Source organism: Notolabrus celidotus, chromosome 22 (assembly GCF_009762535.1).
Source record: "Notolabrus celidotus isolate fNotCel1 chromosome 22, fNotCel1.pri, whole genome shotgun sequence".
Classification (NCBI taxonomy): domain Eukaryota; kingdom Metazoa; phylum Chordata; class Actinopteri; order Labriformes; family Labridae; genus Notolabrus; species Notolabrus celidotus.
Window position 1 is genome coordinate 22106964 of NC_048293.1, and position 26491 is coordinate 22133454.

Consider the following 26491-nt stretch of genomic DNA (forward strand, 5'->3'; position numbering starts at 1 on the left):
TCTGCCCACATGGCATGCATCTAAACATGTACACAACACATAATCAACAAAATATACCTTATTTCTGCACCTTCTCATTTTTTTTAGATAAGAGATGATCTACTTAATTGATCCTCCATTGGTGGAAATGTACTTGTAACAGCTCAAAACAAAAAAACAAGGGGGTCTTGAATATGAAAGTGAAGGACATGAACAAAAAGCTTCATAGCTAAAACAGAATAACATCAAACATAAATAAATACATCATATACAGGAGGTGGAAAAAAGTTCTTGGACACCCTTAAAATTTTACACAATCTCAAACATTGTCATGAAATGTTTGTGGGAAAATATGTGTGACTGGACTAAAATAAATTGCACTTGAAGACCATAGAGTGATTCTCGGTGCAATATTTGGAGGAAGTACACACTTTGAGATAAGCATAATGATGTGGTAAAGAAGATGCTGCAGTCAACATTGCACATGAAAAAACAATAGTTGCACTAACATCATTGCACAGTAAGCATGGAGTAAGTTTTTACAAGGATACAGATACTATGTAGAATATATATGTGTGCATCGTATAGATGTGCATAAGCATTAAAATTGAAATTATAGTAGGTGCATTTAATCATTTTATTTATCCTCAAAGTGCCTCAACTTTCAGCAACATCAACATCCCTGCATCTTTTCTAACTTTCTGTAGCTCCTGTGCTGAATGTCCCTCTGTTAGGTTTGCTCTTTGTATTTCCTTTTCATTGTTTGTTCTTGATTTGTATTTCATGTTATCTCACCAATAAAGAGATTAAATGTCTGTCAGGATTTTAATTCATACCTGGTTGTCAAATTTCAGTGACTGTGTGCCCACAAGGAACCGAATAGCATCAGTTTCAGCTGTCTGAGCTGTCAGTGCTCGAGCCTGTAAAGGAGGAAAGTAATAATATGGTTATCCTATATCACATAAAAACATTGTATGTTACTTAAACACCTCAATGACACACTTTAAAGCTCGTGTATGAGCTTAAAACAGATAAGATATTGAATATAACAGAGCTAACTCCCACTAGCTAGCATGTAAACAGTAATGAATGGTGACAGAATAGCATGAACTGTTACCTGAAACTCGAGACCATAAATCACAGGAGCGTCGTCCTCCATTTTTCAGAGTTATGCCACAATTCCCGCTTCTTTTATAAGCTTAAAAATCTCTCCAAGTGATAAAACGCTTAAAATATAACAGAGTTATAACGTTCTGTCCACAAACACATCACAGGTTTTTACTTCCGGGAATCAAGAAACGTCAAATGCGTAACGGCTCCCAGGCGAAGCTGTAGCGCCTTTTTAAAGAGCGTAGAAGAAGACGAGAATCGCAAAACCAGCGTTGGGATGAAATTTGACTGCTCAGGGACACCGTACGTCCAGCTGACTCTCAGTACTGCGCATGCCCTGTGGAGTACAAGCTGTCATTCTGCAGTAAGGTGAGTAAATTAAACGTTATCGAGGAAATGTTGCAGTTGTTATCATTTTATAGAATTCAAACCAGCATATTAATGTGTTTCTTTTATTTTAGACGCGTTAAGTGATGTATATGTTTTCAATTGGCAACCATCGGTGAAGCCAAAGCCAACCGGCTAACGTAGCATTAGCGTGCTAGTGCTAATTAGACAACAATCATGGGATAGCTCCGTGATGGATTTAACAGGACAGGAGAGAAAGCACAATTAATAAGCTGAGAAACTGACTCTTTCTCTCTGTAGTTGTAATCTAATGCTGTCTTTGAGTTATTGTGCTAAAATCAGCGTTTGTTTGGCTATTAAATATCAGGAAGTGGCTGCTATGTGTGCTGTATTTATCTCAGTATTTGTTGATGCATCAAAACATCAATCAATCAATCAAGCTTTATTTATAGAGCACCTTTCATACAAATCAAATGCAACCCAAAGTCCTTCACAGCGACTGAAAACAAGACAGAAGCAGAAATAAAACAATGGCAAGACATATTAGGGGAAAATAATAATAATAACAATACAAATTAAAATGAAAATAACAAAACAAAATAAAATAGAGACTAATGCACACCAACAATAAAATATGTGTAATTAAAATGATCTAAAGCATCAAAATTAAGAATACATATAGTTAAAATAAATACATTTAAAAAGGGTAAGGATAAGAGTTGAAAATGAAACTAAGGCTAGAAATATCAATAAAACTGAGTAGATAAAAAAATTAAATAAATGAATGAATAAATAAAAATAGAATATGATAATAGTTAAAATTACTAAAATAATAAAGCAACATTTAAATCAATATCATAGTAAAAGGTAGGTAATAAAATTGTTAAACCCTACATAAAAGCCAGACTGAATAAATATGTTTTTAGTTTACATTTAAAAGTCTCAATATCTCGGTCAGCTCCTCTCAGATCCTCCGGCAGGCAGTTCCATAGTTTAGGAGCGTAGTGGCTGAAGCAGCGTCACCAAATGTTTTTGTTCTCCTCTGACGGCTGAAAGAGAGGAGCCGGAGGATCTGAGAGGCCATCCTGGTTTATACACTAAAAGCATCTCTGAGATGTAGTCTGGTTTCAAGGCCATGCAGCGCCTTAAAAACTAGTAAAATAATTTTAAAATCAACATGAAAAGCAACAGGTAGCCAATGCCAGTTAAATGATAAAAAAGCTGTTTTGGTGATAAAATGAACATGTGGTTTAAAATTAAATTCAGAGTCAAATAAAACACCAAGGTTTCTTGCTTCTTGGCTTGGATTAAGTCCATGAACATTTAGTGTGGAGGCCAGTTTCTCTCTCTGAGCCTTTGAAAAGTCTTTATTTTCTCTGTTTCACTATCCAGAGCATTAAGATGGATAGTGACGAGGCTCCAGCTCAGCGGCCTGTCACCTTGGACATCACTGTAGAAGATGTCACCATTGAAACCCCAGCCCCAGATCCTCCAGAGCCCACCACCAGTCAGACCCCCTTCAGAGACTCCCTCCTACCCCAGGAAGACAGCATCGACCTGGGCGGGGAGTTTGTCACCCCGCAGGAGGACAGCAGTGCAACACCTTCAGAGAGCCTGCTGGAGAAGCTCAATGACCAGATGATGGAGAGTGTCATGATTTCTGACTCGCCCAATAACAGTGAGGAGGATGATGTGGCGCCCATTGACTCTTTTCTGGATGGAGGAATTGAGGAGGAGGAGGAGGAGGAGGACGAGGATGAGGACTTGGACAAGGAACAAGGGACTTTATGCATCACTCAGGAACTTGGTGAAATTGGACATAACACAACTGAGATAACGGTTTCTGTGGAAGATCAGGACAAAGAGGAGAAGGTAGAAGAGGACGCAAAGGAGCAGACAGAAACACAAGAGGAAGTTGTAGCTGTTGTTTCTCCAATTGAGGACCTTCAGAGCCCATCTGATGTCATAGTAGAGGAACTAGCGCTACAAGAAGCTAAAGGGACAACCCTGAAAAACGAGAATGTGCCGGTGTGCACCATATTCAGCCATGGAACCCAGCCAAAGTCTCTGGTGCCTGATGGCTTCCAGCCCACTCTCATCAAGTCCCCCAGCTTCAGCATGGGGAGTGGTGGACCAAGCACCGAGGCAGTGACGCCCAGCAAGCAGACGCCCCCCCTTGTGTGTCAGCCAAGCCCCAGCCTCAGTAAGTTCTTCACCGACAACGGACAGTGCAACCCAGCCACTGACTTCTTTGATTCCTTCACTGCCCCCTCTTCCTTTATCTCTGTTTCAAACCCAAATGCTGACATCCCTCCTGGCTCCAGCCCTGCACCGATCGCTCCCACTCCTGAGCGCCAGCTCTCCTCCACATCCTCCTCCATCTCCACCCCGGGAGGACCTCTGGATTCTGGAGCTCCCACCCCTAGCTCAGTGTTCGGACCTGCCCCTCCCGAATCAACCACTAAAGCCCAACATCCTCCACCACAAACAGTCCCAGCTCCGTCTCAGACTCCGGCCAGTCAGCCCCAGCCCTTCAACCAGCTGTTCTCAGGCAGCGACGACCCGTTCGCGAAAGCCTTGAGTCTGAGTGAGGTGGACAGGCGCCATGATGCCTGGCTGCCGTCTGAGGAGACGAGGAAGGTGTTGATTTCTGTGGCCACCCAGCAGTACAGCCCAGCTTTAGTGGAGACCATCAGACTCACCATGCCGGGACTCAAGTTCGACAACCTGCAGGTAAACACATTGTTATAATACACTGCACTGATTTTAAACTTGAAGATCATTGTGTGTTTTACTTCTCATCCTGTTACAATAGAAGTTATCTTTTCATTTATCTCTCATGTCGTTGTTATAAGGACTGCACTCATACAGTGCCTATCAAGTCTTCTGACCCCTTAAAGCACTTTACCAACACATGTCCATGCATCCTTTCACACGCCTTATTACTTAATCTAATGTCGAGCAACTGCCAATAACAAGTCTTTAAATTTGTGCATTTCGAAACTCAGATTAAAAGTGTGATTCTTAACATGGAAACTGTCATCCTCCATGTTTTTAATACATTTCTGTGTTTTGTTTCAGGGCGATGCTGTAAAAGACCTGATGCTTCGTTTCCTGGGAGAACAGGCAGCGATGAAGCGTCAGGTCCTCACTGCCAACTCGGTGGAGCAGTCCTTCACAGGCCTCAAACAGCTCATCGTAAGTCACTAACTGTACTCTGTGTGTATAAATGATTTGTTTTTATTCACTTCTGAGGCTCCAAACATCACAAAGTGTGCCAGAGCGGTCTGACGTACAGCAACGACTAAGTAAAAAGAAGAGATGATGATCAGCTTTATAGATGATGTAAAGCTGATATTTTATAGATACTTGAGAGGTTGAAAAGCTGTTTTTTAATCAGGGGTCAAACAACCAGATCAGTCTTCGCTAGAGCAGCTTTTTTCTTCTTTTATTGGGGTTAAAATATAAATATTAAATGTATAACAAGAAAGTAGAAACAAGACCTGTTAACCCTGAATTGAATCCTGTTTTTTTAACTTGAAATGTCAAAGTGGGTTCACTAAATATTAGAGAAAGGCTCACCTGCCTCTTAATGTGACAAAGGAAGCGTCTGGTGCGTCTTCCAGCAGGTGACATGGAGACTTTTCATGCCAAGTGATCTCCTTGGTGTAGATTAGCTAACTCTGCTCGGAGAGAGGGGCCCAAATTTGGGTAAAAGAGACACTGTGCAAAAATAATTTGATGAAGAGTTCCCTCGTAATAATTTCTGAAAGGTTAACTCAGACTCAAAGCACAGAGGAGAAGAAAACAAAGGAGGTATTTTGTATGGAGTGTACGTGCACGTGTGTATTTTGGGACCATTACCTCACTTTGTAAAGGTTAATGACAAAAGCATGGATAGGTAACCGCAGCCTCACATCCTGTGGTTACTGCAGCCCGTCTGACCTTCTGACAGTCGGCCTGTGCAGTCAGTGATTCCACCGACACTCAGCTGACTGAGAACAGCCGACGACTCCTCTCCTTTCTCTTCATATTGCATCCCTCTGCTGTTCTTCTGCAGAGCATAAAAACCTCTTTCTTTTGTGAGCATGCATCGTACACTCGTTCTCCTCCATCATATCATCTGACCCACACATGACCCTGAGAGACAGTTGTTATTTAAAACATATGCACGGCAGCAGCAGATGATGGAGAGAGGAGGATGAGGAGAGGAGGGTGAAGTGGAGGGGATGGAAAGGTGGAGATCCACTTGGCTCACAAGTTCTTTTCTCCTGCTGTGCCCATGTATTATGCATGGGACTGCTGTGCATATTTCAAGGGCCTTCTGGACTTGGTGTAGACGCACAAACACACACACACACACACACACAAACAAGATGTTACTCTCAGCTTGCACTGTATGGTGTAGGTGAGTGTGTGTGTAAGAGGATCATACACCGTCTACCAATTGGTGTGGGAGGCTCCCTGGAGCAAGAGGCAAAAGAAAGGAGAGAGATGGGCGAGCTGGAGAGGGAACGCAGGCCTACAGGAGAGATGTCAAGAAATGACAAGCTAAAAAAAACACAGGGAGAAATGTGTGTGTGAGATATGGAAGCAGAGGAGGGCTACACCTGGCTCTGAGCAGTAAACACACACACACACACACACGGTTGTTTTATTGATGATATGCAGAAAAGCAACATAAACTGGATCATATGAAGCAGAACCTGCTCATGAGTTTTCTCGTTGAGCTGTCGGACGATTTAATTCATCACAGGCTCTGTGATTGATTCAACAACATTAATACTAGTATTAGTATTTTTTTTGTAGACAGAAGTCTATAATTGATCATTTGTTGCATCCTGTGTTGGTGGTACTTTATTCTCTTCTCATTATGACTGTCTTTGACCGGACGTTTATTTTGGGGTCAGAAAAGTTATTATTTTCCCTCCACAGTTTAGTTTTCACAGACTGTTCAGGGTTCAAGTTGGAGGAGGATTTTTATTAATGACGCAACATTTGTTTTGGATGCTATCAACAGAAGACTTCTCTGTGGGTGTTCACTATCCAGCTGTAGCCTCGAAGCATGCTGAAAGTGACACGTATGCCTCTTTTTTTTTGTAAATACTGCACACTGCAGATTCTTAAAATGGATGTTAGGATTACAAAAAAATATGTTTTAATCATAGACTGTATAAAATATGAACGTAGTATCCGTGATGTCACCCATCTGTTCCTGAGAGCTGTTTTGAAGCCAATCGACGGCGGCAGCCATATTGGAAATGCGGAACTCAACCAGGCAGAGTGTGACGTAGTGTGAGCCTCTTAGCCAACAGCTATGTGTTCCCCACCGGGAGTCACGTCAGTCATGTCCTTATTTGGGCAAAAACTTGAAATCTTAATATCTTCTGAACCATCACGTTAGAAAGAAATTCACCCCCCGTACAGTGTGTGCCGATAGAGAGATTAGCTTCGTAGGGCCAAGCTGTTTTTTGAACCAGGCTGTAAACATGTTTATTAATGCTGCAAAGATCACCTTTTTCACATTCATGTCTATGTGGTTTCCGGTGTTTCTGCAGCCAGCCTCAAGCGGATTCTCGATGTATTGCAGTTTATAACACTTCCGCATGGTCTTCATCGTTTGAGACCCGAGGTTGCCGCTTGGTTTTAATTCCTTTTTAGTGACAGAAGTGACGTCAAAGAGGAACTGTTTCTAAAACCTGAAACTTTCCCTGACAGCAGATCGTGTTTTCAGTTATCAGAGAAACTAGCTCGGCTAACATTAGCAGCAGCTTCGAGTGTCAGAGGTATTTTTTTTTTTATGTTCTTAATTATAGAATCGGTTTCAGGGAGGAGATCTTATCTGCCAATAATTGTTTCTCTATAAAAACCATAGACTGTAAAAAATATGGACGTAGTATCCGTGACGTCACCCATCTGTTTCTGAAGAGTTGTTTTGAGACCAATCGGCTGCGGCAGCCATATTGCTTCTGTCGAGCCAGTGTGACGTAAAGAGGCGGGCTTTGAGCCTCCTAGCCAATAGCTGTAGTGTTCCCACGGGCAGCTGTGCCTCTCATTGGAAGACTGGTAATCTCAATATCTTCAAAATTGCCGAATTAGAATAAAAATTCACCCCCCTCACAGTGAGAGGACATCGAGAAATTAGCTATTCAGACTACACTCATCTTTTGTACCAGGCTGTAAACATGTTTATTAATGCTGCAAAGATCGTCTTTTCCCCATTCATGTGTATGTGACTTCCGGTACTTCCAGAGCCAGCCTCAAGCGGATCCACGATGAACTGCAGCTTTTAACACTTCCGCATTGACTCATATTTTTAGACCGGAGGTTGCCGCTTGATAAAAACACAACGTGAATCATGAAAACTGAAGGAATACTTCAAGACAAAACAAGCTGAGCGTACAGGAATGTGCGAGCAACAGCCGCTGCTTGTGTCCTGTTAGAAGCAGGGTTGAGAAAGCATGTTATCGTAACATAAAGGTGCTTTCTTTGATTTTTATTGGGTCATATTATATCAGTTAGAAGAAGACTTCAGTGGAAAATTCAGCTCCTGATAAAAACCTTTGAATGATCGTCACTGAAGGGTCATTTTCAGACTCAGTTTAGAAAGTTTGCAGCCTGTTCGGATGTCGCTCCTGCACACTGAACGTATGTTGATGCATCTCCTCCCGTTGTACAAAAGTGAAGCAAAAACACCGCCTAGCAAATTGATTTAAACCCTCAGTTTATAAAAGGGAGCTTCATGAACCTCAGTTAGAGTCATGTCATAGAGTCATAGATACAGCGTACAAAAGTTGCCTTGTCGTGTGTAAAACGCTCGTCAGTGCTGCCCCTCGTTTCATCTTTCGTCCTTAATTGCATCAACAAATTCCAGAAACGTCTGAGATTGTGCGTGATAATCCGCCTCTGTGATTAGTCCACCATCTTTTATTGCAAATCAGCACATGATGTTATCAGGCCCTCTGCACAGACACATAACTGAAGACTTGTTTAAAACCAGTATAATCTGATACTTGTGATCCTTGAAAGAAATTCTCTTTTTTTTTCACTCCGACTCTAAAGGTCAGAGTCGGCTACAGAGCGGCTCTTCTGCAGCTGTTTTAGATTCAGTGTCTCGCTCAGAAACACTTCAATGAGACTCATGATTGCCGACACAGAGACTTGAACCCAAGGCCTCCAGCTGAAGGACAACATCTCCGCTCACTGCATCAGCGTGGAGCCGGCGAGACCTGCACCCTAATAGGGAGCTTGCTTTGCTGTTGATCGCTGTGCTGACATAATAATCATTCATTTAGTCACTACTGCTGATGAATGGACTAGACACCATCTGCCTTCTCCATTTACTGCCATCCACACACATTCAAATGATTTACTCACCAATAAATTATATGTTTCCAAACTTTTAGCACCAAAGTAAGTCATAGATCAGAGGAGTGGATGAGCTGGGTGAGAGGTTGAAAACTGAGAAAACAAAGTTGTGTGCAAACAATCAGTAAGCATGAAGCCACATACGAGCATCCACTGACTGTTTATAGGAATTAAACATAGCCTCGGTGAAGTCCAGCTGTAGGAGGTAATCTGACGTCACATTCACACAGGAACACATCCTCTCTCAGTCAGACTGAGCGGTGAAACATCCTGCTACATGGCGTCAAAGGTTGTTTGTCTTGTATTATGTCTGTCTCTAAACAAATAGACTGTGACAATAAGAGTAGCTGCCTGCAGGAGAAGAAACAGGAGTTACTCAGAAGACGGTCCGCTCATATGAAGGAAGTTGTTCTATTCTAAACCTGGATGACAACTAAACTTCTCAAACTGAAAAGTAAAGAGACGGATCTCATGGTTGTGGCCCCCAAGCCACTGCTCATGAAGGTTGGAGATCTCCTCCTCCATGTGGATGGCTGTTCCATCTCTCCATCTCCTGAAGTCTGCAGCCTGGGTGTCATTCTTGACTCCACCCTCTCCTTTCGGTCACACATCAAATCAGTCACAAAGTCTGCCTTCTACCACCAGAGGAACATCTCCCGTCTGCGTCCATCTCTCTCCGATTCAGTTGCAGAGACCCTCGTTCATGCTTTCATAGCCTCCTGGCTGGATTACTGCACTGGAGTCCTGTTCGGGGTACCCAGCAATGCTCTGGACCGGCTCCAATGTGTGCAGAACTCAGCTGCCAGGGTTCTCACGCACACTAAGCCCTGACAGCACATCACCCCCACTCTCATGTGCCTCCACTGGCTCCCTGTTAAGTCCTGCATCTCCTATTTTTTGCGTACTCCCTGTACAAACATAAATAGACAGACACTAAAAATCAAGTACTAATAAAAAATATATAAAATATATATATAAGTACAAAAGGCACGAGTGCAATAAAAAGACACAATAGACAAACATGATAACGTGCAATAGTGCAAGGATGAAGGTGGCTCTGTCCATGAGGTAGCTGGTTTATGACACAGTGTTAAGTGTTCATCAGTGTGACGGCCTAGGGGAAGAAACTGTTCCTGTGTCGGGATGTTTTTGTGTACAGAGCTCTGTAACGCCGACCGGAGGGGAGGAGTTTGAAAAGTGAGTGTCAAGGGTGAGAGGGGTCTGCAGATATGTTACTGGCCCGCTTCCTGGTCCTAGAGCGGTACAAGTCCTGGATGGAGGGCAGGCTGACTCCAATGATCTTCTCTGCAGACCTGACTGTGCGCTGCAGTCTGTGCCTGTCACGTTTAGAGGCAGAGGGAAACCAAACAGTGATGGAGAGAGACAGGACAGACTGGATGATGGAGGTGTAAAAGATGATGAGCAGTTCTCGGGGCAGGTTGAACTTCTTGAGCTGTCTGAGGAAGTACAGCCTCTGCTGTGCCTTCTTCCTGATGGAGTCTATGTGGGAGGTCCACCTCAGGTCCTGGGAGGTAGTAGATCCCAGGAACCGGAAGTTGTCCACACCAGACACAGTGTTGTTGAGGATGGTGAGGGGGGAGAGTGATGGGGGGTTTCGTCTAAAGTCCACTGTCATCTCCACAGTCTTGAGCGGGTTCAGCTCCAGACTGTTCTGGCCACACCAGAGGACCAACTGTTCCACCTCCCGTCTGTATGCGGCCTCATCACCATCCTGGATGAGACCAATGATGGTGGTATCGTCCGAGAACTTCAGGAGTTTAACAGAGGGGTCCCCAGAGGTGCAGTCGTTTGTATAGAGGTCTTCGGACCTGGGTCTCCTCTCCATCCCCCGGACTAAGCTGCGGACCTTTTGGGGACAGAGTATTAAGTGTGGCGGTCTCTACTCTGTGGGACTCTCTCCCTCCCAACCTCTGCAGCGCCCCAACCCTGGACACTTTTAAGAAAGCAGTCAAAACGCACCTTTTCCTCAAGGCCTTTCCCCGTTAGATATCCCCACCTACCTCCCAGACCCCCTACCTGACCCTGTGAAGCGACTTTGGGTTTCTTGAAAGGCGCTATATAAATATCAGTTATTATTATTATTATTATTATTTGGTTTCCTGACGTTTATAAATACCTGATCTCAAAGTTGGGGAAGTAAAAAGCTATACCTGGAGGTATATACAGACGCTAATGGTGAAAAGTTCCTGTCTGCCTTAACGTTGTTGATCACGAGGCTGTGCGGGGGATTACTCACTCAGGTGGCTTCATTTGGCCTTCAGGTGTCATCTGTCCGGTGTCAGATTGCATTTACTTGTCAGGTGTATCAAACCCGGTCTGCGTCTTTATTTACACACTTTAAACACATTCTCTGCTCCTCTGTATTTGATGTCAGATATGATCATCATGGCCTTTTGCCTGGATGGAGCGAGGAGTCGGTTCATAGAGCTTTTCCTCTGCTGTGTGGCATCAGCGTGTGTGTGTGTGTGTGAATGTGTGTGTTGTTGTTGAGTTCTGTTATGAGCTGGCAGAATGAGTCATGCTGCAGACCCAGAGTGTGACTGCACCCACAGACACTACACTCACACTCTCACTCTGCACATACATACATGTGCACTGAGTCAGTCACAACACACAGGAGATTGAAATGAAACCCCGCTCTTCCTCCCTTTCTCTCTTTGTTTCTCTGTGTTTGTCTCTCTCCTCCTCATCTGGTAAATGTGGACATCACTGCTGGAGAGCTGTCATTACAAATCCACAAACTCACGCAGTACCTCATCCTGATGATGCCTCATGCAAGACTGCAAAACACAGCTGAGGAAAAATCCTAATCCTGAATTGACAGATTTTTGGACGTCAGCACTTCTGCTCTTACGTCATCTGAAAGAAATATACGAGTCATTATACATCCACAAAAAAATCAAGTATCAAAACTGAGCACTATTTTTATCAGCTGCTCTCATTTATAGCTCTTATTAATCATTTTAGCTTTATATAAGGTTGGTGCTTACATTTCAATACCACATGCTTTAAAAGCTGCCACGTGTGAAAGAAGAGAGCGAGCAATCGGAGGACATTATGGAAGATCACATACGTATAGATTGAGTAAAGAGAGAGAGAGCGTCAATAAAGGAAACAGTAGAGAAACTATAAATGTTATTTTCTGATTTGGTTACTTGAAAAACTTCAACAGCAACAACAACAACAGCAGCAACAACAACAACAACAACAACAGCAGCAGCAGCTCGTCAAAAACAAAAACAACAACAACATCTCTCCCTCGGTTCACCAGGAGGGGAGTCAGAGCGTCCCCCCTCAGCCCAACATCACCTCAGCGTGATTCTCCCTCTCTCACCTGAACTCTTGCACAGACACGCCCCCTCAGACACGCCCCCTAAGACATGCCCCCTCAGACAGGAACATCCTGTTAGTAAAGACAACGCCCCTCAGCTCCATCGCGCCAAACGCCTCTGCGCTCTTTACGCTCCATTTAAAGCTGGGGTTGGTAGTCTCGGAAAATCATCATGAATTTGAATGTAGCTTTTCCTCATGACTCCGTCTAACCCCTCCCCCCCTCCCCTCGGAGCTCCTCCAAAACGACGCCCCCCCCGCTCACATGCACAAGCGCCGCTGACTTGCGACCATATGATCGTGACTGATTCAAAACCGGTCCTCACCAAAACATTATCATAGTTAAAGTTAAAAACACGAACAAATGCTAGCATTATCCAGTTGTACTGGTGACACGATATCAGGCGAAAAGTTATAACACATATATAATACTGTAACAACTCTACTGTTTGTTAAACCTGTTCAGTGTAGATGTTCTTAATTCCTACAGTGTTGACAGTCAGTGAAGGCATCAGGAGAGGTGTAGAGAGTGCGAGCTGGAGAGAGGAGAGACAAGAGGAGAAGTTCTTCATTCATTCAAACTTTGATTGTTGTTTTGTTGGTTGGCGTGATCACGGCCGACAGTGACCGATTAGTAAAACTCAACGTGTTCACGAATCGGCTCGTCATCCCTACAGTGTCCGGACGGACGCTACAGTACATATACATTTTCTGTAGGACTATAACTAAATGCCATTAATTCTTCTGCTTGTCAGAGCCCCCGTGGTGAGAGCTTTTTAGACTCTGATCCGGACTACAGTCATGGGCAAAGCACCTCATCGGGTCAGAGGGGACAGGCCCGAGGTCTAGCGAGAGGGGCAGTAAATAGAGGCAGGGGACGGGGACTGGGAGGAGTGCACGCCGGGGAAATGTACGCGCAGGAGGCGGGCAGAACGGCAGGACGGGATTTGAATGGTTTAAAATTTTGGCACCCAAAAAACGGTGATTGGTTGGTGTTTTCCCAGGTTTACTCCGGCTGTAGATAGCAGCTTTTCTTCGCTCTTTTTTAAGAACACATTATGTATTGATTGCCATCAGGACATAAAGATCATTTTAACCAGTATAACAAAAAGTGTATCTAAATCTGATTACCAACCCCAGCTTTAAGGAAAAATCAAAAACTTGTAATATATTCCCACAGCTGCAAAAACTTGCAGGAAACAGCAGGATATTGTTTTTCTTGCAGCTGAAGTTATGCTCCTTTACCTCTTGTGTGTCTTTATGCTCCGCCCTCTGTCACACACACTACACTACTTACCCGGTCCATCTCTGATCCGCTGTGGTCCGGCTCTGTGCTCTCTCATCCGTCAACGCCAGTTGCAGAACGCAGCACGGAGCAGGACAGCTGGAGTCATGTGACCGAGGTTTTCCTGTTGTAATTACTGAATCAAGGATTCTCCTCCACAGATCTGAGACTGACTAGATACGGATCTGGTGGAATTTGGCCGTTACACTCACAGAAAGTGTGCTATGAGAACGTGCACACCTCTTCTGTCTCCCTCTTACACACAAACTCAGATCCATAATTAGTCTGGTCCTGATTAAAGGGGGTGAGGTTTCTAAAATGTGTTGAAGATCAAGAGTTCAGAGCGCCCTTCCTTTAGTGAGTTTAAGAAAAAGAAACCTGCAGGACAAAGCTTGATGAACAAACGAACGCCCACTTCTTCTCTCGCAAGACCTGAAGCCTCAAGGCGAATTGGACATAAAAAGGCTTCCTTGCACCAACTCTGGTTAACACAGGGAGCTCCCATGCGACTTCAATTAAGCTCAGACATTTTGGATTACACAGAGGGTGTGAATAAAAAAAAAACACATTTGTATTTCGCTAAAAGAGAATGCCAGTCATTACAGCGTCGGCTAACTTCACTTTGATGCCTCTGTAGTCGGTTTTCAGACACTTGAACCAGGGGACAGAGGATCGCCCTCGAGCTGGAGGACGGCACACTCGCCTGCCGTACTGATACCAACTTCACACAGCAGCCATTTTGTCTCCCGCAGGCAATCACTGGACTCTTCAAACAGTAACACTGATAGATGTACAGACACAAACTTGCATAATATATTATGTGAAGACAGTGTAGCTCATGGCTCGTAGGAGAACTCTCCATAACACTCCCTGAGACAGTTCAGCGCAGCGTCTGAGCTCTAAGTGACGCTCCTCTGGGTGATATCAGCCGCTGATTGAGTAGTGGGCTACTGGATAGCTTTTGATGGTTTTGTTGTCAACAATAACAGAAATGTCCCACTTCCTTTTTCCTCTGAGAGTGCTGCTGAAGTTCAGCACACACAGGAAGTTTTTACAGTATGGTGAGAGTTAAAGCTGAGGCAGGCCGGGGAGTTAAGGTCACCGGACACCAACAGACTCACCAGTTTTTAACATTTCGCTTCCAAAAGAAATCAGATCCAGGATTATACAAACAGAGATACTTATGACCTCTTCGGACAATTATTTCTTTACATTTCAACACATCTTAAACCCCTCCTACTGTGCAAAAACTACGCCAAAACGCGACAGAGCAGATCCAGTGGAAGTTAACAGATTGACTAGAATAGAAACCTATCAGACACAGACACAGTGGAATTTGGCCGTAACTCAATCTGCAGGTTGGGAATAAAAAATAATAGATTAGCATACCCCAGAATCTTCCCAAAGAACTGTTAGCATAAGAAAATGCCGGTTCTATAAATACTTTGTCATATGAAGGGAGTTTGGTGGCTCTCCTTGCCCCCCTCTCTCCTCCTGTCTTTGTCTCCTCGGTGACCTCTGCTGTGTGGTCAGCAGTGGGTTTGTCTCTGGCTCAGCACCACCCTGGGCTGGCCTCATCTGTCTCTCTCATTAGCCATCACCCCTCTCCTCTCCTCTCCTCTCCTCCTCTCTCCCCCCTCTCCCTTCTTCTCCTTCATCTCTGTCTGTTCTCCCCTCCCTCTGTACTTTCCACCAGAGACTCTAACCTCTCTTTCCTCCCACAGTGTGATGCCGTCTGGGCCCGGGGCCAGCGGAATTTGTGCATGTGTGTGCATGTGTGTGTGCATGTGTATGTGTGCATGTGTGTGTGTTGGAGAGATAGAAAGAAACCCACCTTGACTGGGTCAGACAGACACACCCCCATAATCACTGCAACGACCCAGCTGCTGCATAGCACTTTGATATCATTGCTGTAACCTTTACTTGTTATTATCGTAACCTTTTTACATAGCTGTCATTTCCTCCGCCGGTTACTCTTACAGGCCGAGTCTGGGTAATGCACCGTCAGCGTTTGTAGCGCTGAAGGGCATGTTTAAACCTCAGTGGTGGTTGTTTTCCTCCTCGCTCTGTTTGTGTTGGCTGCAGCCTTATGCTGAGTGAAAATAAGAATAGAGTTTAGCCTGTTGGATGTTAGGACACATTATGGTTCCAGTTCATTACGTGTCGGGGATTTCTTTGGTGCTTTCTGCCATCATCGATCCTGCTTCATTAAACAATGAACACACAGAGTCATTGCATGGATCTGGAGTGACAAGAGCCGTCTCTGATCCATCACAGCACCGGATCTGATAGGTTTCTACTCTAGTCAATGTGTTAACTTCCACTGGATCCGCTCCGTTGCAATCCGGCAGGTCGGAGCCCTCCGGATCAGATACACAAGACTTCTATTTCTGCCGGATGCCGGAGCACGACGCATCAATCTCAACAGAGCAGATGGAGCGGGACAGGAAGTCAGGCACCAAAACAAAATGAAAACATCCAGTTAATTTTCAGAATAAAACACTCTGTGTTATCACCAGATCGTATTTCACTTAACTACAACAACAAACCGTCATGATGAGCGGAGCCAGACCTGGAGTCAACAGGTCAGAGGTTTTCAGAGGACCAGAAAGACAACATGGATGAGGAGAGGAGGAGGAGAATCCTTCACTCAGTGTTTGCAGCGGAAAAACCTCGGTCACATTACTCTAGCTGTCCGGAGGTCCTGCTCTGTGCTGCGTTCTGAAAAGGTAACCGGTGTGTGTTGATGGACGAGAGAGCACAGAGACGGACTGGACACAGATCTGGTGGATGTCGCGTGTAAAACATCAAGATACTCCTGAGTTAACTCATAATGATGAAATTATGCCCCACTTAACGACCAACCTTATTTCTGAGGTAGAGGGCCAAGGATTTCAGCAGCTGATGGCGTATTTGGAAAGTAAACACATCAGTAATCTTCTCAGCGTTAGCCTTCAGGAGCGGGTTTTTATTTGTCTTCAAAGATATCCGTGACTTACCTGAAGAAGCACCTTGAGCAGCATGCCGTCGCTCTGTCGGGTTATGACTTCCCCCTCAGAGCTCTTTACAATTCTCTCCTTCCTCTTGTGTGTGTTCTGCGGGGAACAAAGGCAGGTGGGCTCTACACCAACTTCAGAACAGCAAACAATATTAAATTTGCCCTCCCCACAGTCTCAGCCTTTACACTCACACACGTCTCTCCCTCTGCCTCCGTACTCAGTCTCTCATTTAATATCACTGGCAATAAATCACCATGGTAATGCCTCCTCATTTGATTTAGGAGGGATCTGATTATGCTTTATTGTGGAGTCATTTGAGTGGAGCTGAATTATTAATCACGATCAGCCTATTGTTTTTCTATTTGGATTTTCTCCCGGCCCCTTTTCTTTGTTAATTGAAATCATTCAACCTGAGACGCACTAATCACGGTGTCACCAGCGTGGTTTGTATGCTTGTTGGCATTCATGGCGAGCTACCATGAAGCTCTTTGTGTGCTCTGAGAAGAGAATGGGCTCACCTGGAGTATCAACTTCTTGGAGGGATGACACTGGAGGTGCTTTTGCTGCAGGCGGAAATATTTTAGAAACTCTTCAAGAAACTTTCATGATATTTGGTGGAAATATCTTTGATTCGTTTAGTGAGTTGGTTGGTTATCCTCTTGCACCACACGGCAGCAACTGGTAGGGAGGCTGAGGTGTTTCAAACATTCGTTGCTCACCATGCAGACGTCAATCCAGCCATCACTGCACTGATCAACATCAGTATCCGCAGGTTAGACTCTTTACAAAATCAGAAATCGAGCTTGTCTGATGGCCAAATTTGACCAGATCCGTGTTCAGTCCGTGTCTGATCCGTCACAGCACCAGATCTGATAGGTTTCTATTCTAGTCAATGTGTTAACTTCCACTGGATCCGCTCTGTCGTGTACTGGCTGCGTCTCTGATCAAGCAGGTCGGAGCCCTCCGGATCAGATACACAAGACTTCTATTTTTGCCAGATGCCGGAGCACGACGCATCAATCTAAACAGAGCAGATGGAGCGGGACAGGAAGTCAGGCACCAAAACAAAATGAAAACATCTGGTTAATCTTCAGAATAAAACACTCTGTGTTATCACCAGATCGTATTTCACTTAACTACAACAACAAACCGTCATGATGAGCGGAGCCAGGCCTGGAGTTAACAGGTCAGAGGTTTTCAGAGGACCAGAAAGACAACATGGATGAGGAGAGGAGGAGGAGAATCCTTGATTCAGTGATTACCGCGGGAAAATCCTTAGTCACATGACTCCAGCTGTCCGGCGGTCCTGCTCTGTGCTGCGCTCCGAAAACGCAACCGGTGGGTGTTGACGGACGAGAGAGCACAGAGATGGACCGAACACAGATCTGGTGGAAGTACTGTGTAAGAAAAGTGCAACTGGTTCACGCCTCATCGTCATTAAGACAACCACAGACCCATGCAGATTAAATTCACTCTCTAACAGGGTGGCCTATTAAACCAAAACACCCATGTAGGTTTGGGAATTCTGCATCTTCCCACTCCAGCTTCCCTGTGTTCAGTATTCAGGGCCTACAACGTAAATAATTTGTTTAACCAACTACTAATTGTGGTACGACAATTTTTGTTTTTGTTGTTGTGTTTTTTAAGACAGCTGAAGAGAAACAGCTGGAAGTCGAACCGCTGCAAAAAAAGACTATATACTGTACATGGGGTGCATAATTAAACTGCTAGGCTAACGTAGCCCTACCGGTGACAATGCTGCACATCCCTAATAACAACCCTAACCTCACATGAGAGAGACTCTTTGGTGAACACTTGGCCGCCGCTGCCATCGATTCACGCGTCAGGAGCATTTTTCAACGTGGCAGCAAAACTACTCACAACACTGGCTGCATGATATAAATGTAATCATCCTCCGCCGCTTGCTCGCAGTGAATATTCCTTGAAGACTTCCTGCTGTGCTCTCACAAGAGAAAAAAAGATTCTGGGGGACATCGGGGTGAAGAATTTGAACATTAACGTTCACAAATGCAGCACATGTGAGTAATCTTGTGAAGTTTTAAGGAATGTTCCGGAAATTGGAAGCACCATCAGTGTGTTTTTTTTCCTGTTTTAGAAACCGTATGACTCAAACTGGAACACTGCAGCTCAGGCAGCCTTCCCCGCATCTGTAAAAGCCCAAACTTTGAGGAAAGTTGAGTTTCATTCACGATCTCATTCACATACAGTGAATCCAACACTGTACTTTCCAAATGATAGATTAGCATGTTGAACGCAGTCTAATCTGTCATTGTTCCTGCTCTTTTTTCATCAGCGGGGTCAGAGCTCGGGTTCAATCACCAGGAATGAAAGCGGAGCAGGGATGTCATTATCTCACATCAAGGGCGCTCACAATTGCACACTAACTTTAATGGAGTCTGACCCTGTGAACCTCTGGACGTGTTAAAGCTCGCCTCTCAAAACACAAAGCCTGCATGCTGTCTACTCAGATCGCCGCTCCTGTACCGCTGCACGCCTTTAGCGCTTGGTTCAAGACCTGAAATTATAGGCTGGAGTGAGATAATATCATACCATAAAGCTATGCGTATAGGCAATGCAGCATAGTTACATAAAGCCGGAGCTGAAGTTCACTTTTCTAGCTTTCAGGGTTTTTTCACTTTGGCTCCATGCTGTGCATCTCTGCAGCTCCCTCTGGCCCTCAGCTCTCTTCTCCTCTCTGCTACTTTACTTCTTGCAACTCTTGGTCCAGAGTTTCTTCTCTTTTGTCTCTGATCCGCTGTGGCCAACTCTGACTCCTGCGCACTTTCTCTACTTGTGGGCCAGATTTCTTCCATCCGTATCCTCTGTTGAATCTCCTTACTCCTCTGTGCCCTGTCTCCTCTCTGTGTGTGTGCAGCTACATCACTGCTGGCTCTCTTCATTTCACCTCCTCGCGCCGCATCCCAATCTCACACACACATATCCGAGAAGCACACTCTGGCACACCTGTCTTCTCACGCCCTGTGGCAGGGCAGCGGTGTACTGTAGCGTACTGTAGGATATGTGTGTGAGAGAGTGTGTGTGCGTGAGTGACTGCAGCTGCTTTTGGCCATCCAGGCTGCCTCCTCGTTTTCAGCTTCATTTCCCCCCCTAATGAAGATTCAGAGGCAGCGCAGCTCCTGGTACAGGGCAGGGGAGGAGAGGAGAGGAGAGGAGAGGAAGGAGGGAGGAAGGAGGGATAAATGACGCCAGGGAAGAGAAAGGGGAGGGGAGGGTGGAAGGAAAAGTATGGAAATGATCTGAGGAGAGAGGGAGAGGAAGGGAAGAAGAGGAGAGAAAAAGAAAGGGAAGATGATGATGAGTTTTGCGATAAAGATGGTTAAGAAGAAAGTAGCCCCCCCCCCCCCTCTCTCTCTCTCTCTCTCTCTCTCTCTCTCTCTCTCTCTCTCTCTCTCTCTCTCCCTCTCTCTCCTAATTAGCTCCCTGGCTGTGATGAATGGCGCAGCACTTAGAAACCAATTGTCGAGCCGACCTTGTCATGTGTGTTGATGGGGTGGGGTGACTCTTCTCCCCCCTCCACCAGCACCACCTCTGTCCCCCTCTTACCTATAGTGCCACCTCCTGAGGAAGCAGATGCTGCTAATATCAAGGTGTGTGTGTGAAGGTGTGTGTTTGTTTGTGTGTGGAAGGGATCTTTGTCCTCTCGTCTAAATAGCAGGCAGTTCGACACGTCAGCGAAACACATTGTGCATTCGTAGACACACACTCCTGTAAATTAGAGGCCAAAGGAATGCTTATATTTATTTTTCTTTCTACATTTCTTTAAAAATACTTTTTGTGATCTTTGATTTAAATTCTAAATTGAACTTGACGTGAAAAGGTTCAAAATCAGGGATGCAACAGTATCTTCAAGAGGGTTAAAAGTTACACATAAGAGATGATTTAAATCAGTGAGATGACAAATGAATATCAGTACCCTTTTCAAACAGCAGAGGGCGCCATCTACCTCTTAGTCCTGTTGGATCATTGTGTTTCCTGTCTGCAGCAGGTGAAGAGTTAGCACCTGAGGATGCACCTTCCCTTGATACCTGCACAGCTCATTTCTATATTTGCAGATCATTTCAGCACTATTTTATTTTACTTCTGTTATTTTTTATTTATATAAGATTGCCACCTGCTATTAATAAACATCACAACAACGTTTGAGCATCTGCCTCCTCACAAAGTGTTAATCCACTGCTGTTCATCTTTCCTTTGGCTGTTTTCATTTATTCCCATAACTGTATGATCTGGGGAAGTGCCCTCATTGTCCTTTCAAAATAAAAGCACCTTTGTTATCAAAACTGGAAACAAATTAAAAGCCCTGGGTGTAGGGAAGTAAAAACAACAGAATAAAACCATCACAGATCGCAGTTTTATGAGTCTCTTCTCTAAAGCTTTGACATAAACTGAGTATTTTAAAAACACACTTTACTTTGGTGTTCTTTAAGTGTCACAAAACTAAATATTGAAAAGATGATGCTGGATTCTATTCTTATAAAACAATATAACACGACAGACAGTAAAAAAAAAAAAGTGCAACTTCAAACCTAGTCGAGTCTCCACTGACTCCACCCACTCTCTATGTGCAACACACAACTTTACCTTGCAGAGACGGTGACTCTTCATCAAAAAAGACACTAAAACATCCTTTAAAACAATCAAATACAATCACAATGTTCCTAGCTTTACAATTATAATTTCTCAATTGACACTCACGTTAAATAAATCAATAGACAGCAGGGCTGTCAAAATTGCTCCAAAATGATGTTCGAATATTCGCTCTAAAAAAATCCCATAGGTTCGAACCATTCGAATATCTATATTTGCGCATTATGTCAATAACAGGTGGACAAACTAATACAAGGAGACATAACTACTTGTATATGTATTTTTATTTCAGATTAAACATGCCTAAAACATACCTACACATTACAAAACAAGTAAATGACCTAATGGTCTATACCGTAACACTTTGGAGACCTCTCGCTCGCTCGCCCCCCTCTCTGTGCGCAATGCGCTGAGTGAGTGCTGAACAAGACTTGTGCGAGCAATTAAAGGTCCCGACTCTTGTCCCTAATATAGGCAGGCTTCATTCAGTGATTGAAGCAAATATTATTAACATTAATTGAAGTTAAAAATGAAAAAAGTAGTCCACTTACATTATTGGCGCTAGTTTGAAAAAAAGAGAGGAATAACTGCATTTTATCCCAGTGTCACTGATTGTCGGGCTCTTTTAGTCCACTGTCAATGTAGGTTCTTAGGCCTGACAGGTTATTTGCCAAAATCACAAGACAGTCCACATGTAAAGAGGCCAGTGCTGATCTCTTTTTATTCACTGTATTCCCAGCGGAGGAAAAGACGCGCTCAGAGCGCACTGAGGATCCGGGGACGGAAGGATTTCTCTCTGCCGTCTGCTTCACGCTGTGCATGTGTGACTCCTGTGACCTGTCCCTGACCTGTCATGCAGTGCGCGCACTCGCAAAGCAGCCGCCGATGTGTTTTTTTCCACAATCGAATATTAATTTTCACAATCGAATCTCCGTTTTTTTTTTAAATATTGGAATAGATATTCGAATTTAGAATATTCGTTGACAGCCCTAATAGACAGTCATTAATAATCAGTAATGTAACCTTGCCTCATACACCATCACTGTAAGTTGTGTTATATTTTTTAATCGAGTTTGAATTATGTTTCTATTTTCGGTTCAATATAATTTGGATGTTACTTTTTTTAGTTTTAACATCTATTATATCTTAAAAAATGATCCTGCCAACTATTCGCTTAAGTTTGATTAATTTACTCAGATTGTGTTATTTATTTATTCGCACTTCATATCTGATTTTATTCATTTTAATTTTATAAATGTAACAGCAAAACGTGTGGATGAAAAACCCCCCCATTTTTGTTTAACAAACTTAATATTGGAAGTCCCGCCCCTTCTTGATTTTGATTGGTCTGTGACTGAGAAGTTATATGCTGTAGTCATTCTTCCATCTCTCATGTGCAGTTGAAGGTTATTTACATCTTCTAAGCTGCACTCAACTTTAGATTTACTAAACAAACTATTGAAGGATCAGTCTGAAACTTAATATTTGACAGGTTCTGATGGACTGAAATTCTTCTTCCTCACCACACGATATCCTCTATATCAGGCGATCATGAACTTTCATTATTCAGAGCACTTTAAATTCCTCTTATTGAATGTGACATTTAACAGCAGCCATAGATTAGAAGTCCTGTCTGAAATAATCCTCTGTTTCCTCCCGCACAGATGAATGCTCCGAGTTTCTCTGTATTTAGCATTAAGATTTCAGACCGGTGTGATTCACCATCTTTATTTTGCGTCATCACCGACAGCTGTGGTGTCTCACACCTGTCTCTCAGTCTGGTGCTGAGGATTGGTGTGATACATCTGGAATATTAACAGAGCAAAAATGAACTCCAAGCTTCTACCGGTCTGTGCTTTCACATCCAGATAACAAAGAACCCACCCTTCACAAGATGCACCTTTTAAGATACAAAAAAATGAGTAATCTTATCAGTATCAGCAATCAGAGCCAGGTTTGTATAGGTTATCAACACTGGCTGAAAGAAATCCTTCTTCTGCATCTCTGATTTGTTTTATTTTAGTATAACCACCCAACCACAGCAGTGCATAACCAGCACAGGCATGGGGACGTTAACCTGCAAGGAGGACCAAATGATGATCTGCTAACTTTAGCCACACTCAGCAAACCAATTTGACATTGTCTACATGCAGACTTTATGATCCTGTGTTAGGCTGAGTTACACTTTGTTGTGTATCCTTACTTTTAGACTAGTTGGTAAGTCAGAATTTGAATTTCTGGATAAATAGCTAGATAATAAGTGGCTTTTTAACATCCCTAGTTTTTCTAAATTGGACACAAATTGTTGTAAAGGTCAGTCAAAGGTAAAGTGAGGACCTGATTGAGGAATACAAGCTCTCTTTTATTATGAAGAGTAAAGGAAAATGGAAGAATTCAAACCCTCCTAAGAGCATTTTAAATGGAGATAGAGGCTTCAAATTCAATTTAATTAGCATCTTCAGTCAGTTTAAAAGTGTAGGAAAAACATTTCACCCCACATCTTTATTTATACAGCGCAAAATCCCAACAAATGTTCTCCTCAGACTCTTTCCAAACAGAGCAGGTCTAGACCGTACTCTATGTTCTGTTATTAACAAAGATCCAACAGGACTCAGTCTGATCTCATCTTAATCCACCATGAGCAGAGCACTTTGCAGCATTTAGCAAGTTACAGTGGAAAGGACAAACTTCCTTTAACAGGCAGAAACCTCCAGCAGGACCAGACTCATGTTAGACACACATCTGCTGAGACCGTGTTGGAAAGAGATTAAGATTAAGCAGCATATTAAAGCATGACTTGTAGCATGAACCCTGTGAGAGGTCTTCTCGGTGTGTCGGTCTAAGAGGGAATGAAGTTGGGGGACGGAGAAAGACTCCCCAATAGATTCACAGACTCAAAACAAGATGTTTGATTCCGGTGTCAGGTGTCTTGTCGGCCATTTTTTATTTTTGTTTGTTTGTGATTATGATGTCTGGAGCTTCATATGTGATATATTTAGCCTCAGGTCTTCCTCCATGTTTCCATCAGTTTCTCACAGTGTGTGTCTGTTTCAGACGTCATGTGTTGTGTCTTTTCTCCCCCTGCAGAGCAGCAAGAACTGGCGGGCTGCGGTGGATCTGACGGGCCGGCTGCTGACAGCTCACGGTCAGGGATATGGGAAAGCTGGCCAACCAACCTCCCACACCACCGACTCACTGCAGGTAAGACACCAGGGATTTTCTATCTGTGCATCGCTCCATTCATCTGAGTGTTTGTGGGCATTGGAAGCTGAAGCCAAGAATCTTCTTCTACAGATTAATCCAATGATTTCCAAACACCACCTTCACATTAATGGATAAGCTTTAGTTTGTTCTGTTGTTTTTTTGTGCTATCCTTTCTACATGATTTGCACGTTCCCATGCCGTGTTTGTGAAGCTCTATTCAAAGATGGATGGCAGCATAAGCTCATTAGGAAGGCCACCCCTGTGTTCAGCTCTGTGCATGAGGCTTAAAATAAATCGACCATGTCGTTGGCTTGTGTTACATTTTACCATTTATGTTACTTCCTTGAATACACTGGTGCAAAGTTCAGGTTTTAAATGTGTTAAAGAAACATTTAGAAAGTTTTCCTCCTTTAAAAGGCCAAACTGCAGCCGAAAGGTCAACGGTAGTATCACCAGAGCATTATGCATCATAACAAGACTCTGTTAACCTTAAGCACTGTACTAAATCTCACAGTCTGCAAGTTCCTCACAGAATAACATCGATATGAACAACCGCACAGTTAGAGTCGACTCTGTGGTCATCTTAAAAAACAGCAGATGGCTCGCATGGCTGAGGTCACAACTCAAACTTTATACATTTTCTCTCTCCCTAAATTCAACACTACGGAGACTTAATATTGCCAATGACTCAAAACATAAAACACAACATTTAATTATATAAAAATTGCTCACAGAGAGTCATAATCATGCAACAAAAACTCATAATAATGTGATTGGTCCAAATTTATTAAAATGCCATAACTGTGTGATGAATAATCATAATAATAAAATAAAAACTCTTGTATTTATCAAAAATAAATTCATATATTATGAGTTAAAACGCAATAAAGTTGTATTTGGGTTGAAAAAAAGTCAAAGGCAATACTTTCTGCACATTTTTTGTCCTGAAGCTCTCCAAGTTCATCAGGACAGCACAGGTCAGGTTAGTGTTTTTTGAGGTGGCATCAGTGCTGCTCAGGTGCTTCTGCTTCCTTCCATGTCTCCATGTCCATCGCCTCCTCAGTCACTTCAGGGTACACCAGCATACGTCTGGGTGTCCATCCAACTGTGTATGTGCTGCCAAAACCCCCTGAGAATGCACACAACATGGTCCTGGAACAGCCTGAGCCCTGCAGATGTTGAGAAGCTCTGCAACGTTTACATACTGTACTTTTTTTTCTAATTCCTTAAAAAAAAATGTTTTATTTAAGATAAAAATATTTTTGCAATCACAATGAATACTCAAAAATTGCAGCTCCATTGTGGCGTTTCTTAATAATAATAATAAATCTATGAAAAACATGATAAATATTCGATCACATTAACGGCAGAATGTTTGAATTTTAAGTAACTGGTTTGTTTACTGAAGCTTCAGTGCTGCTGTGACCAAAGAGATAAGAAAATGTGTTCGGTTTATATTTAATGTTTGTGTTTGAAATATTTGATTAATACTTTATAACAAACACAGGGAGTTGTGTGTGTTTTTCTGTGTGTGTGTGTGTGTGTGTGTGTGTTCCAGCTGTGGTTTGTGCGGCTTGGCCTCCTCACCAAACTGAACCTGCACCAAAACGCCGAGCTGGAGATTGAGCCCTTCGGCAACCTGGACCAACCAGACCTCTACTATGAGTACTACCCCACTGTGTACCCTGGGAGAAGAGGTACACACACCAACACACTCACACACACACACACACACACACACACACACACACACACACACTCAGCCCTTTAAGTCATCATTACTGACTTCCTTCTTTACGTGGAGAAATTGATCAGAGAAAGTTTATAATCCAGGCTCATTGTAAAAATCATGCCTCTGTTTTATATTTCATGTCTCCGTCAGCAGCTCGATGCGTCTCTGTTCGTTCTCTCTGTTCGTTCTCTCTGCGTTCTCTCTGCATTCTCTCTGCGTTCTCTGTGCGTTCTCTGTCTGTTCTCTTTGCATTCTCTCTGCGTTCTCTCTGCGTTCTCTCTGTGCATTCTCTCTGTGCGTTCTCTCTGTGCGTTCTCTCTGTGCGTTCTCTCTGCATTCTCTGTGCGTTCTCTGTGTGTTCTCTTTGTGTTCTCTTTGTGTTCTCTCTGCGTTCTCTCTGCGTTCTCTCTGTGTTCTCTCTGTGTTCTCTTTGTGTTCTCTCTGCGTTCTCTCTGTGTTCTCTCTGCGTTCTCTCTGCGTTCTCTC

The 26491-nt window shown here is 43.5% G+C and overlaps 2 protein-coding genes across 2 annotated transcripts in view; one reads left to right on the forward strand and one right to left on the reverse strand.

The window, feature by feature from the left end:
• eipr1 (EARP complex and GARP complex interacting protein 1) overlaps positions 1–1304 on the reverse strand; it is a 78954-nt gene extending 77650 nt beyond the window's left edge. The window contains exons 1-2 of the mRNA XM_034675598.1: positions 1097–1304; positions 816–899 (exon numbers count right to left, since the gene is read on the reverse strand). Coding sequence (XP_034531489.1) covers positions 816–899; positions 1097–1138 — 126 coding nt within the window. The 5' untranslated portion in view covers positions 1139–1304. The remainder of the gene's footprint in view (positions 1–815; positions 900–1096) is intronic.
• Positions 1305–1395: 91 nt separating this feature from the next.
• The window catches only part of trappc12 (trafficking protein particle complex 12), a 39468-nt gene continuing 14372 nt past the window's right edge, over positions 1396–26491 (forward strand). Inside the window, exons 1-5 of the mRNA XM_034675597.1 lie at positions 1396–1458; positions 2830–4170; positions 4519–4635; positions 24157–24270; positions 25832–25970. Coding sequence (XP_034531488.1) covers positions 2839–4170; positions 4519–4635; positions 24157–24270; positions 25832–25970 — 1702 coding nt within the window. The 5' untranslated portion in view covers positions 1396–1458; positions 2830–2838. The remainder of the gene's footprint in view (positions 1459–2829; positions 4171–4518; positions 4636–24156; positions 24271–25831; positions 25971–26491) is intronic.